The sequence below is a fragment of the Pseudopipra pipra genome, chromosome Z (assembly GCF_036250125.1).
Source record: "Pseudopipra pipra isolate bDixPip1 chromosome Z, bDixPip1.hap1, whole genome shotgun sequence".
Lineage (NCBI taxonomy): Eukaryota > Metazoa > Chordata > Aves > Passeriformes > Pipridae > Pseudopipra > Pseudopipra pipra.
The window spans coordinates 10,839,835-10,853,856 of record NC_087581.1 but is presented as its reverse complement, the minus strand read 5'-3'; the positions used below and the strand labels follow the sequence as shown (position 1 = coordinate 10,853,856).

Here is a 14,022-nt window from a genome sequence, read left to right as displayed (position 1 = left end):
TGCTGGCAGGGGTGAGGTGGGATGCTGGTGCTTATGAATCCTGGTTTTGTGTGCCTAATTTTTGCCTGGTACTGAATAAGGAGATTAGATGACTAATTCCAGTTCCAAGCATACTTTCGAACTAAGCCGTGCTTTTTTGGCTGTGCCTAAATCATTCGTGTTTAGCCAGCTCTTAAGACTGCATTTAAATCAAATGCTATGCTGGGTAGCCTTCGATAATCTGCTGCAAAGCAGAAATTAAATGGTCCTTTTCATCAGATGTGGTTTTTACCCCACTGAAGATTTCACCAGCCCGCATGTGTAGCACAGGCAAATTGTTTTAATGCATGGGTTGTCTCCGCAGTGATACAGTGATTTTTCTGAGTTTTGCCTGAGAACTGATGTAATCTGGAGCATTTTTATTATGGAAAATAAAATATGTCTGTGATTTCCGTGGTTTGATGGTAATCTTAGAAATCCAGAACCCAAAACAATTGCACATTGTACAAGGATAAACATTTAACAAAAAATGTCTTTCCTGTTTGTCCTTGCTCTGCATTTCTTAAACCACTTTAACTTATTTTAGCAAGTGGAACTGATTTTTTCAGATGAGTGACTGTCATTCTGAAAAACTGAGATATGTTCCTGCTTGAAAAACAATCTTGCTCACTGACATTAAAAACTTAATATGTAATGAAAGGACTGGGCTGGTAGTTTTTTGTTACTAGGTGTTTATCTGCAATTAATATGTCCCAAGTTAAAGGCTAACTTAAAACATAAGCATTCATTACAATGACTACCAATGGGAATCCTTAGAAAAATCTATTTAAAACAAGTATGTTGTAATTTCTGTGTGTGTGTGTTCAGCTGAAAAGAGTAACTTCTTTAATATCTTTCATGTTTCACCACTGTGACTAGATGTATGATTTCTGAACATAGTTTTGTAACTCATCACATGAATGACCACATAGTTTGTTAGAAAGCAGGAAATTCTAAAAAAGGCAGCTATACCTTTTATGGTTAAGATCCCTTAAGTATTTAGTCAGTCACAGTATACTGCTTTGTGCTAGACACCCTTTGCATTAGTTGTTTATCTGGAATTAGAGATGTATTATGAATGTAGGGCATATCACATTAACTACAAGCACATATATTCTCTGATTCTATCCTTTTCCTTGATAGGTGACGTGCAGCCCTTTAGGGCTAAATTACATAGGTGAATAGAATGTGTGCAAAGCATACATAAAGGAGAGCTTCCCCTAAATGATCATTCTGTAGGTAGTTCACTTCTGGTACAAAACAGTGCTGCTCCTTAGATAAATCAGTTGTTCTCCTTTGAGGCTGATACTAAAGGTGCTACAGGAACCAAAACCACAGAGAGGTAAAATGGCTGGTAGCAGCTTGCAAAAGGAATCTGTGAACATGATGGATAGAGCCAGAAATAAATCCCATGCAGGTTTTCAGAGGGGAAAATCTGGTCCCACAGGAGCATCCTGTTCCTGGAGCAGAGCAATTTTCAGCCCAGCCTGCCCCTGCATTGGCCATGCCCTTGGAGGTCTGGAGAAGGTCTGAGATCCAGTGATGTAAGGCTGTGGGTTGAGTCCAAAATTTGTGCAAATGAGTGACAGTAAGAGCCCCTTTATGTGAACAGACAGTGCATAAGGTTCTAACTCTGCTGAGGTGGCAATTCCTGTGTCTATGTTTAATAGAAGGAACTCATTTTGTCTCTATCTGGAAATTTCTGCCTGGCCTGTTGGCAGCAGGCACTGGAAGTTTAAAGCTATTTTCTAGATAACATAGGAGAGTGTTGGAAGCAATAAACAAACAAAGAATGGGCAGCTTTCACAGGCAGTGGGATGGATGGGTTTCTCCATACCCTTGCATCTCAGTTGTTACTGTACCCTGGTGTATTTTAGCTGACGTTGCACAGCACAGCCACCCTGCAGCCTGGGACTGAATAGGTTTTTGCTTTAGTTCACCATTGAGACAATAGAGCAACTTGTGGCTGCCCCAGCTGGATGACCAGGAGTAAATCTAGCAGTTTTTCAAGAATGGGCTATTAGGAAAAACAAGGAAGAAACACTGAAGAATGAGGATTAGATACAAGACAGAGCTGGCTTTGTGGTTAATTTTCTCCTCATAGCAAGAAAATAACCTTCACTGACAAAATCCCTTAACTCCATGAATTTGGCAGCCTTTTTTAAGTAAATCACAGATATTGCTTGTTAATATACTTTTCTTTTTGTTAATTTATTTATTTCAGCAGACCTTCTTGTGGAATAAAAGGCTTCTGGTCCAAAACTGGCTTTAAAGTGGCTGAGAGTTTGTCACTAGTGGTACTTCGGTCCTGCTCGAGTAAGCATCCTCTTGTCTTGGTGGAGCCAGGGTAGCAGTGTTTTGGCATGCCTGGAGTGCACATCAGCTCGTGTTCCAGCTGGTCAGAGGCATATCTGAACAGTGCAGGCAGGCAAAGGCATGGTTTCACCCGTAAGGAAATAGGTTTAGCTGCGGCGCCCCGTCTTTGTGTCCAAATCAAACAAAGTGCAAAAAAAAGCAGGGATCTTTCCATATGCGGGCTCTTTCATGGTGGAGAAGGGTGGCTTATGAGCTGTGAGCAATGGTTGCTCCCCAGTCTCCCTCAACCTGCACTTCAGTTGCAAAGTCCTCACACTGGGGCCTCGTTGCCTGGTGCGCAGAGCACTGAGGTGGAGCACGCACCTCCGTCTCCTCTGCACTCAGCATTACTACTGTACCAGTGGAAACTGGAAAGGAGATGGACACAACCAGACAGCCTTGCTGGAAGATGCTTCCTTAAAGGGAAGTGATGTCTTGTTCGACTGAGGTGCTAAATTGTTAAGCTAGAATTTTAAAGTGGAGTATATGCTTCAGTTTGCAGAATTCACATAATAAGGTGACATGCTCCCCTATAAGAAAAATCTCTTGCAGGTTTCCACATAAACACTGTCTCCCTGTGAAAGATGAAATTGATGCAATAGTACTTGAATAAATCTTTCTTAAATATGCACAAGATTTTACTGTTACGTGACATCTCCTTGCACTGAGGAATGCTCATCCTCTTTTTCTAGGGAGACATGTGAGTTCCAGCCCCAAATAATAAAAAATGTTTGGACAGTTATATGTCCTTTAGAAAACAAAGTCCTGGGCCCTGCCCTCATGTGTTCTTGAGCAGGTGCCCATTTGTGTATTTATAGAGATTGAATATCAGTGAATATAGCGAGAAGCTGTCCTTGGCTACAGCTGCATTGCCCAGAATTTGGCGTAATGCCCTATGTTCTCTTTCAGTTTTGAATTAAATATTGAGGAAATGGCCTTCTCTGAAGAACACACATGTTTCAATTATTTTTCCCTTTCCTTTTACTGTTTCTTTGAAGCACTAAGGTCCTTTAGAGGGGCATTCTGGTTGCCCAAGTGAACAGGCTGTATTTTCGGTCTTAGGCATCTAAACATACAGGTTTGGTTAACTGTCTTACAGCTATATCTTCTTTTCCAGTTGCTGGGCTGGTTCCACAGTGATGTGATCTCTGTGGAAACAGGTCTAGTCATGTATCTGTGTCTGCAGGCATCTAGAGGCATGCTGTTTATGACAACTGTCTATGAGTGCATCCTCTGGCTTTGCATTTGTTATATTTGGGAGTCCTTGAAATCCCAATCTCGATGTATGGAAGTAGCTGTTATCAATAGGTGAGGTTTGGGAGCTCTGCGAGTTTCTGTTGCATCGTGGCATTAAGAAATCACATGAAGATCTGAGGAGGTGGATGGTATGTAAATGAGGGCTGTGACAATCCTGTTATGGTGGTAACACGCAGAATCATACGTGGTGGTGTTATGCCTGTAGGACTAATAAATTACTGCAAAGCTGAAACTGGACATGATATTCCTGGTTTGAAATGCACTTCCCCTATTCTCAGGTAACGCTCAAGTGTAGGGATATTCTTCCCTCACCTTCACATTCTCAGTCTACATCTCAGTTCCACCTAGAGTTTGACTTGAGTTTTTATAAACTAAAAGTTTAACAGAAAATCAGTTTGTAACAATGATGTTTTATCTTTAAAAAAGAATGATTAAAAAAACCCTGAATCGTTTCTATCTGTCGATCATCTATTGTATAAGAATCATGAGCACCTTATTCTGGATTTGTGCAGCTCAGAGCAAGGGCATAGAAACTCATCGAGGAACTTCTGAGGGCCCCTCTGGGCATCCCAGTGCTTAGAACAACAGAAGCAGCAGTGGCAATGTCCTAAATGGGAATGTGCAACATCAACAAATGATATCAAAGAGAAAAGTCCCTGCTCCAGAGTTAAGTGAAGAGTGTATTGCTGGATAGTGAGTCAGCAGAACACAACTGAAGATATTTGACAAGAATACATATAAGAAAAGTTAGCTACGTCAGGGTTTCTTAGAAAAGCTCATAAATAAAGGATCATAATTATAATTGGCTTGCTGAAGAAGGATTAAAAAGAGAGCACTGACAGTTTAATTGCAACTGCTTAAAAAAATACTTTTATTGAGATATTAAAAAATACTTTTATTGAAGCAGCATGAGATAGCAGGAAGACATCTACCTAAATAGTAAGATGTGTTATGGAGAAATCCATAGTCATGAAGTCTGTGAACAAGCTTGTTACAGAATCACAGAATCAGTTAGTTTGGAAAAGACCTCTGAGATCATCAAGTCTAACCTTTGACTGATCCAGCGCCATGTCAACTAGAGCACGGCACCAAGTGCCGGTCTTTCCTTGAACACCTTCAGGGATGGTGACTGCACCACCTCCCTGAGAGATTGTCATGAGATTGGTTTAAAATACATCATAGCATTTTTTTTTCAATATAGCTGCTGTATTTGAACTTTGTTGCCGTATTTTTACTGAGCTATAGTTTTACAGTATAACACAATACTGCTGAACTTCATGAGGTTCACTTACAGTATTCATAATCCTGATGTTAGATGAGTGCCATATGTTTATAGGATCAAACTTCCATGCTTGATTACTTAGTTTCATATGTGTGGAATAATCTAAACCAGGGTGAAGGCAGACTTCAGTGGGCATTATCTCACCTGAGCATCATGTCAAGTATGTAAATTGATAAGATTTTTGCAAAAAGTCTAGGTACAACCCTCTGCAGTTCTGCAAGGTCCTCACTGATTTTGGCTGGAACTATAATTTGACAACTTGAAAATCACTGTGGATATACTGGAAAGTAGATGCAGAGACCAGGTTTGGGAAATGTTAGTTGTTTGCCTTTGCAATAGAGAAAAAGTGCTGATGATGCTCCCCAGCTGGCACTGAAGTGGTATTAATTGCTGTGATTCAGAGTTGGGCAGTTCCAGATGGGAGAGAGTAAGCTTGCTTAACAGCTAGTAGGCAGGATATGGAAAATTATGTGTCCTGCATAGCTGTAGCTTGGCTCTCTTCCATGTCAGTAGTATTTTGCATTGCTGTGTATGCTGTTAACACCTTGGTATATATGAATAGTGTGGTCACACTATAGCTGCTTGGGGAACTATAACTTTGAACTGTGTAAAATTTATTCATGTGATTTCCATTGAGAGAGGTTGTTTCTTTTTTTTTTTTTTCCCCCGATGGAAGAGGATTATTTAGAGTAGAAAGGCAGGAAAATAAAAGGGGTGTATGTGTGCTTATCTTATTTAGCTGTGGAGTTAGCTTACCTGCTTTTTAGGTATTTGAATAGGATTTGAAAGTAATATGGAAGATCTCTTATTAAGACATTTCCATGTATTTATACTGCAGCCTCCAAAGCTGTTCAGCAAACCTGGTGGCTTCTGTGCTGCCAGTGGCATTGCTGCCACTTTGAAGGGTGGCTCTGCTGTGCAGAAGGAGCCAGGGACAATAATTTTTTAGTTGACATGCAAGTTGTGAAGCTCAGCTTGCACCTGTGATTAAAAAGCAGCATAAATGAAAATCGAAAATACTATAATCAAAATTTTCTACTTTTTATTAGAGCTCAACTAAAAGACTTTTACTTACTTACAAGAGTAGTTGACCTCTAATAGATTTTGTACCCTCTGTAGATTTTATCCCAAGAGTGTCTAAGGTTGAACCACGCACATAATTACTTACCGTGGACACCTTCAAGCAGCCTGTGAAGACATCTTCATATTTACTCTGATTTCTATTTGAAATATTCATGGAATATATACTTCTTCTATCCCTTTTTAACTCTTTTCACCAGCAAGGAGCAATCCCTTCAAAATTTTCTGTAGCTGTCATTTCACATGTTCCTCTGTCCTTCGCATCGTGCAACCCATGTTCTGTGTGGAATTATGGAAACTTCTAAATGATTGAGCAAGATGATATGCATAAAAACTTTATGCCCCTCATGGTATCCAGTATCCCCTTTCAAGAACTGGTGCTTGAACATGTTTCTGGAATAATGTGAGAAGTTGCAGGTGTGCCCAGCAGATGATTTGGCTGGGGAGTGTAGGTGCAATCTCACCTGTAAATAGTAACTATTACTCTTTTAGAAGAAGATTTTAAATGGCATAAATTACCCACAGTTTCACCTTCCTTGGCAACATAAGATAAAATGCTGGGGTTTGTGTTTCAGCAACTGAGCAGTGGCATAGATGATCCTCTGACAATTTTCTAATGTGATTTTTCATATGTGATGTCAGGGGGTTTGGCCAAGAGGGGCTTTGGCAAGAGGCTGTGGCAGTAATCTCCCAAACTGCCAACTGAGTTTTGACAGGGCTTATCTGGCAGATCTGCAGTGTCTACAGAAGTGTTTCCAGGCCTGTGGCATGACTAGATTTTAGGTTGAGCAAATTAGCTGACAAAAAGGATTTTGAAGGTTGCTGTGTTACGCTGAGAGGTCTTTGCCATGGACAAAGGAAGTGACAAATAGCTTTCTTTGAAACAACTGCCAGCCACAAGCTGTAAATCAGCCAGCAGGGAGGTAGAGCTACTAGAGAGACTAGAGAAAGAATGTCACGTAAAGAAAGCCCATGTTTGATCATCCACAGGCCACTTGGACTGTAATACTGGCACATGAAGCAGTTGTCGAGCTTTGTGGTTTCTTGGTTTGGTTGGGTTTTTTTCAACTCTGAAAAGTTAAACCCCCTGCTGGCAAAGCCTGTCCTAGTGTGCACTCTGTCCATCAGCTCTTGTAATTCCACTAAAAGCCTGACTTTCACCTCTTCTTTCATGCTTTCTCTCCTTAGCTCAGAATAACTGCAGCTGCCCTTTAGTCTTTGGCTGTCAGAGTGAGCTGAGCTGTCTGTGCCTCCTGTAGCGCTGTGGGCTCTTTCCCTGAACTGTAATGCATTTTCTTAATGCAATATAGTTTGGAGTTACTAAAAGTCTAGTTTTAAATGTAAGAGCAGTATAAATTTTTGTAATATTCAGTAAAGAATTCCAAAATTCTTCTTACTGTTGGCAAGTGCTTTAAGAGTGAAGGAATGTCTTGGATGTAATTACATTATCAGGGTTTGATTAGTTTGGCTTAACCAATCAACTATGTAATACTTTTTATCTATGGAGCAGTTATTTACTTAACTGGCTGCATGTTTTTGTCTTTGAATGTTTCTGATGTCCAGGTAAAACTGTGAGAGTTAGACTGACACTTTATGTACTAGCATTTTAAATTGTTTAGATACACTGAAGTGGAAGATATCCTAAATCTATCTTTTTTCTATCCAGGGCAATATTTGTAGAGGTGAGTTGTTCACTGGAAATGGCAATAAGAGACCTCATAATGTGGTACAATCCTTGCTAACACCTCTGCTAGGATGTCAGGAGGTTTTTTATTGTAGTGAAACTCTGAGTGAATGGGAACATCTTTCTTGCAGCTGAAAAGATAATTCATTTTGAATTACTGTCATAAAGTGAGTGCATTGCATTGCTGATGTGTAAGTTGCTGCCTACAGAAGAGGAATACCTGTGCTGCTCAAGTCGTGTGTGTCTCCTTCTTCTGATGGGCTTCCATCTGAACTCAGCTCCTGCAATAATTATTGCTTCACTACTGAAGCACATCAGGCTCCCTGTGAGCAAACCTGTAATGTTTCTGCAGCGCTCAGCTTTTAAGTGTTGTTTACTCAGTGATACAGACCAAAAGCTGTAGTTTGCCTATGGAGACTCATGTGAGGCGGAGCTGGTAGGTAGCAGTTTTGTTTTGTATTAGGGTTATAAGACAACATTTTATTCATTTCGTGTCACTTACTGAAAAAACTATAAAGGACAGGCGGGAAAAGTTCTGGCAGTTCCAGAGAATACATTGCTGGAGAGGGTAAGTAGTTTTCTCCATTGCTCATTTGCTAGTGGAGAGATGCTTGGCTGAACAAGGGCCAGTAATGGAAGCGGTAATCATTAAACAAGCAAAGACACCAGTTGTGCTCTCCAGAAAAAATCATGACAGAACATACTTCCCGGTCCTGAGACGTGCTAAGTCCCCTGCACAAGGGGAGTGGGACTGCTGTGGGATGAGGGTGCTTAGCCCCTTACAGAATCTCACGTGGTTAAGTGCAGAATTTGTGCATCTGGGCGTGGGAACTGTGATCTGTGAATTTCTTCCCTATCTGCAGAGCTGTTCAGACACAACATTAAAGTGTGATTTGAGTGTTCAGAATAGCAGATAGTGGATAACTGTTTTTAAAAATGGGTCAAAAGTTGCCATTTTCCCCCTGAGGTTTTTTTGAGACACATTCCTTTGGATTCCAACAGTTGAGAAAATAACTCTCCAAATTAGTCATTGTGGTTAATTTGTAGATTCCCTCTAGTGAATCAATTCCATAGGGAAAAAATATTTGTAATGTGTCAATTGCCATTGCTCTATTTTTCTTTTTTCTTTCTTTTCTAGGTGAACATGTTTGTGGAAGGATTCCATGATGCTATTCTTCTTTATGCTCTAGCTTTACAGGAGGTCCTGAAGTTTGGTTTCACTAAGAAAGATGGGGAAAAAATTGTTCAGCAAACACGGAACAGAACATACGAAGGTAAGAGTTACTGTGGCATTCCAGATTTTGGAGTCAAAAGGATTCAGGTCTTTGTTACGTGCAGAGTAAGGACCCATGCCTATTCCACTCTTAAATGAGAGGGAAGTAACATATGAAACCACGTACATCTTTAAGGCTGGCTCACATACCTCATTTGTCTGACTATTTTTTGCACCACCTGTCGAGGTCTTACTTAGTTCAAAGTACTCTAATAATTTAATGACCCTCACTGATGTGGTAAAGAAATACCAATAATTTTCTCAGGCTCCTTCTTTGTTTTTGAAAAGATTACATCTGCTCGCTTTACTCATGTTCATCTATTAGCTCTGAGATTGCCTCATTTTTTCCATGTCACTTTTTTATCTTAAAAGCCTGGGAATGGATAGAAGCAAGCAGGTGCCAGGATTAAGGTTATTTTGTGTTTCTTGATGGGACTCCATTGGGCCCTAGAAGGATTTCCCCCAGCCTCCTTTCAGGAGCTGTGCATGTTATCTCAGAGGCAGCAGCTGAACACCACTGTGCCTTTCTGTGCCTAATCCTGGACATTACAATTCCACAGTGCAAATGGCACTTGTGTATCACCTTGCTGATGCAAAGCAATGCAAATGCTTTTTCCAGGTAAGAATTGTAGTAAAGAAACTGAGGATTATTGGTTTCATCTGTCATCTCTTAAAATATTTCCATCCGTCTCTTTGTGATGTTGCCATCCATCTCATGTAATACTTCAGTCATTTGGTGTAGGATTGGCAAGATTTCCTATGGAAATGCCTAAGAGAAGTAAACATTTCCCCTAGATAAGAAATGAATGATTCATTTGAATGTGTAAGAAAAACCCTGGTGGCCAGGTTCTCAGCTCTAATAACACACTGGATGTTGTGTAGGAAGGCAAGAAGGGCAGCAGCTCCAAACCAAGTTTTTATTCTCAAACTGTGGCCTGAACAGAAGGCAAAAGGATACCCAGGGCAGCTTAAGGGAACTCAGGGATTGCTTTAAATTGTGCTGGTTGCAGTCATCCCATAAGAAGCCCTCCACCAGCTGGAGATTGTGCTTGATGTCCCACTACTTCTCTTCACATCCATGGCTTCCCAAAACAGTCTGTTGTAACAGAGGGAATTTAATGTTTAGGGATTTGCCTCAGTCTTTGCTTGTCCTGTGTATGAACAAATGCCCCAGTACAGCCTGTGTTTTCTCTACTCCTGTTTCTGTGCTCCAGGAAGCCACCCGCTGGGCGTGCCCATGTGAGTCTTTTGTAGGACCATGTGCTTCATGGGGGTTTTACATGGTTGATTCTCACACCTTGCGTGTAAAACCAGCCAGGAGGAAAAAATGTTCTCTCTCCTCACTTGTGAAAACCAGGTTGTTGTTGATTGCTGATCTGTGTACACTTATTCTGAAAATGTAGCTGTAAAGTTGGGCTGTGAGGGTGCAGATGAAAAGGTCAAAACACCACGTAAGTCATATCCCGTTTCCTCCCCATGGCGGTATTTTGCTGGACATAAAACTGATTTTGGAAGAGGCCTTTAATTTGATATCTTGCAATCCAGTCCTTTTAGGAAGGTCATGTCCCTTTGTTCTTCCAGTAGACCCTTCTCTGTGGTGGCTGCAGCATTGCAGAGTGCAGTGCCTGCACACACCCATCAGGCTCTGCTGCAGGACTGAGGCTTTATAATTCCCTTCAACTTTTGCAGGCCTCAGTGATGAGAACTTCAGTTTCATTAATTACGTTAATTCAACTGCTGACATTTAGATATCTAAGTTCCTTGGCACCTCATGTTACAGCTTGGTCTGACCCATCAGGACTCCCAAGAGGATCAGGATGCTGCTTCCTGCAGCATTCCATCTGCCAGCCACAACTGCACAGATATCATGTGCTTAGGAGGGGTTCAGTCTGAGGTGATCAAAGGGTCTCTTACTGCTTGCGTTGTTAATGACACCTTGGTGTGACTGCAGGGCACATTTTGTGGAGACTATTTTCTATTAATTGGAATTTCCTCTGGAAAAGTAGCAAAATGTTCTGTATGTATCTGTATATATCTCACATAACAGAACAAAAAGAAAGTCTAGATAAAATCCTTCCACCTTCATCCAAATCCAGTTCTCAATCAAGGTTGTTTCAGAATTTCCTACCTATGTTTTCTAAGGAAGAACATTGCAGGAAATGTCAACATTCCAAACTACCTGTTTTGATTCAGATGGAAAAATTAAAAATTAGTCTTTCCTGCCAAAAAAAAAAAAAATCCCATAGGAATTCTGAGTTTCAATAATTTTAGTACCCACTTCCAAAAATTTTTGGTTTTCTTAGGCCAGGTTAACAGCTCCTGTCAGATTCAGAATCGAAATTCCTGTGTAGGCAAGGACATAGTGGGCTCTTCTTCCAGTGCTCTCACAGCCAAGTGGTTGTTACACCCATTCTGTTTTCCTGCAGTAATCGAATTGACAGTTGTTTGATTACTATCTTGTTATAACGAAACAGATGCTCAACAATAATCTTTGATTACCACTACATATTTTGAAAGTCGCAGCAAGTCAAAACATTCCTGACATCATCTCTAAATCAGAACAGAGACAGGATGAATGAAGATGTGTTAATCTGTTGCATGTTCACTGTCATTAGGCACATTGAGGGGAATTTATACTCTGACTGAATATCTGACCTCTCTCTTCTGATTTACCATCGCTGAGAGCCTGAGTCTCCACAGCTTTGTGTCTTCTCTGGTCATGTAGTTGGTGTAACATGGATATACAGCGGTACCTATTTGCCTTGCACATGTGTAAATAGCTGTGTTTGGTGTCAGGCAGTGGAGGATCACATCTGAGAGTATCTGAGGTGATAAAACATATCAACAACTTCATGATGTCTTCATCATAGTTAATTGGTGTTTGATGGCTTTTAAGAACCAATTTAAGAACCAATTTAAGACTTACACAGCAAGAATTTGGAGCCATGCTGTTTTTACACAAGGACAGAGATTGTAAGAAGAGATTCAGACTGAATCCAAGGATGTGTTTATTCCTTGTGACATCTGGAACAAGTTGCCCTAGTGAGGTTGTGCAGTTTCCATCATTGGAGGTTTTAGAGACTAGATAAAATCCTGCACATCCTTCTCTTCTGACCTTGTGGTTGACCTGTGTACACAGGTTTAGAGACTAGATAAAATCCTGCACATCCTTCTCTTCTGACCCTGTGGCTGACCCTGCTCTGAGCAGGGTGTTCGGCTCTGATATGGTTTGAAGCTGGCTCCCTGCCAAGTCTCCAAACCTTACCACAAGAAGTCCCCTCCCCCCCCGCCAAACCTCAGGGAGAAGAGGGAGAAAAACAACCAAGAAAACCGAAACGAGAGAGAGACAGCTAAAGCAATATATATAAATATATTTACACTTATATTACAGTTATATACAATTGAAATATATATACAGTTTCACAAGGGAAAGGAAAGGGGGAAGGGAGAAGGAACAAAACCAAAATAAAATATGTATATATATATCCTGATTAGTAGCCCAATATCTAGCAACTAAAAAAAGTTAGCAAAGAAATATCTCACTACTCTCCTTGGGACAACCAAAAGTCGCTCTGGAATGATCACTGACAACCTCCACCTCCCAAGGCTGACAAGGCCTTACCAGGCCTCACTCCCCAACACGACAGACTCAACAGCAGGGAACCTGCACCTCCGAGTCGCTGGAAGGAAAGAGAGCGAAGGCCTTCCCCCCTTTCTTCTTATAGTCTGGCTTACGTAAAAATCATAGGGAATACTGGGTTAATCTGGGCTTTTCCTTGGTTACAAACTGGTCACCAAGGAAGGCCTAGACCAAACTACCACAGGCTCGATGTCTCCTGACTCCGCTTCAAACTTGAGATATCCTATGAGTCTATGATTCCCAGTTTCCCCAAAGTTTCCCAGAAGTTGTAAAGGAAGGAAGTGAACTGGGGGTCTAAGAAATATATTACAAACAGCATCGTATTATGTAGTTAATCTTATGTAAATGAACACAGGGCTTAATGCATATGTAGTGCACATGGTGCCTCTTGTTCATACCCTCTCCAGTATCCCATTAGATGGAAACTACATTGGACTGGCTGTGTGGGTGCAGTCTGTGAGATGTAGGTCTGTGTCCTCTGCAGCACGAGCTGGACTCTTTTTATTGAGGCACCATTAGATATTTCAGGGTTAGGCACTCTGTAAATAATTCACATTAAATATATTTGTGTTTTATTCTTACATGCTGGCTTTTGGATTAGATTTTTCTCACATAGTCTCCAAAAAGTCTCACACATTTGATATTTAAAAAGGAGAAATGTTAAGAATTCAGGAATGCAGGCACCAAGATGAAATTACAATTTCTTTTGGAATGCCAACAAAAATGCTGGGAGACTGATGAGATTTCCTGTGATATCGGTCTGTAAAAACCTGTCCACTGTTTTCTTGTGTTCCTTGAAAAGGCTCAGTATTTTAACTAATTAATCTTCTGATTCCTCACATGCCATTCTTTAGGCATTGCAGGGCAGGTGTCCATTGATGCAAACGGAGACAGATACGGGGATTTCTCTGTGATTGGAATGACAGACCCAGAGGCAGGCACACAGGAGGTAAGGAAACAAACACCATTGCACTTGGCCACTGATGAATTAGCCAGTGTAATGTAACATGACATCATCTCTTTACTTGGTGGTTTAACCTTATCAACTTAAAGACCAAATCCTTTCTGTTAAGTAACTATCTTGAAGTAGTTATCTGAAAGTTTTTTAAACTTCTTTTCTTTTACAATACATCTTTTTTCACATGATGCTAGCCTTTAACTAAAGTGTGAATTCTCACAAGCCAGCTAAGCAATTATAATTCTGAATATGAGAAATTATTGTTCAAAGTGAGCAAGGCCTTTTATTCACTGGTAGGAAAAAGGATTAATCTTACAGCAGCAGTGATGCACAAGTTATCCTGATGTATTAACACAGGAAGTACATGTATTTCAGTCTTACACTGAGGTCAACCACAAGCAGGAGTGCAGACCTTGCTTGGCCTTGTTTATCAGGCCTAAGTGCCTTGTTTTCAGTGTTTAAGAGACATTTTAGA

At 40.7% G+C, this 14,022-nt stretch overlaps 1 protein-coding gene across 4 annotated transcripts in view; it reads left to right on the top strand.

The window, feature by feature from the left end:
- NPR3 (natriuretic peptide receptor 3) overlaps positions 1–14,022 on the top strand; it is a 49,971-nt gene that overhangs the window by 18,717 nt on the left and 17,232 nt on the right. For all 4 annotated transcript variants that reach the window (XR_010426799.1, XR_010426800.1, XM_064642224.1 and 1 more), the window contains exons 4-5: positions 8,815–8,950; positions 13,444–13,538. Coding sequence is in view for 2 of the 4 variants with exons in the window: in XM_064642224.1 (XP_064498294.1) it covers positions 8,815–8,950; positions 13,444–13,538 (231 nt within the window). In the remaining 2 variants the exon portion in view is untranslated. The remainder of the gene's footprint in view (positions 1–8,814; positions 8,951–13,443; positions 13,539–14,022) is intronic.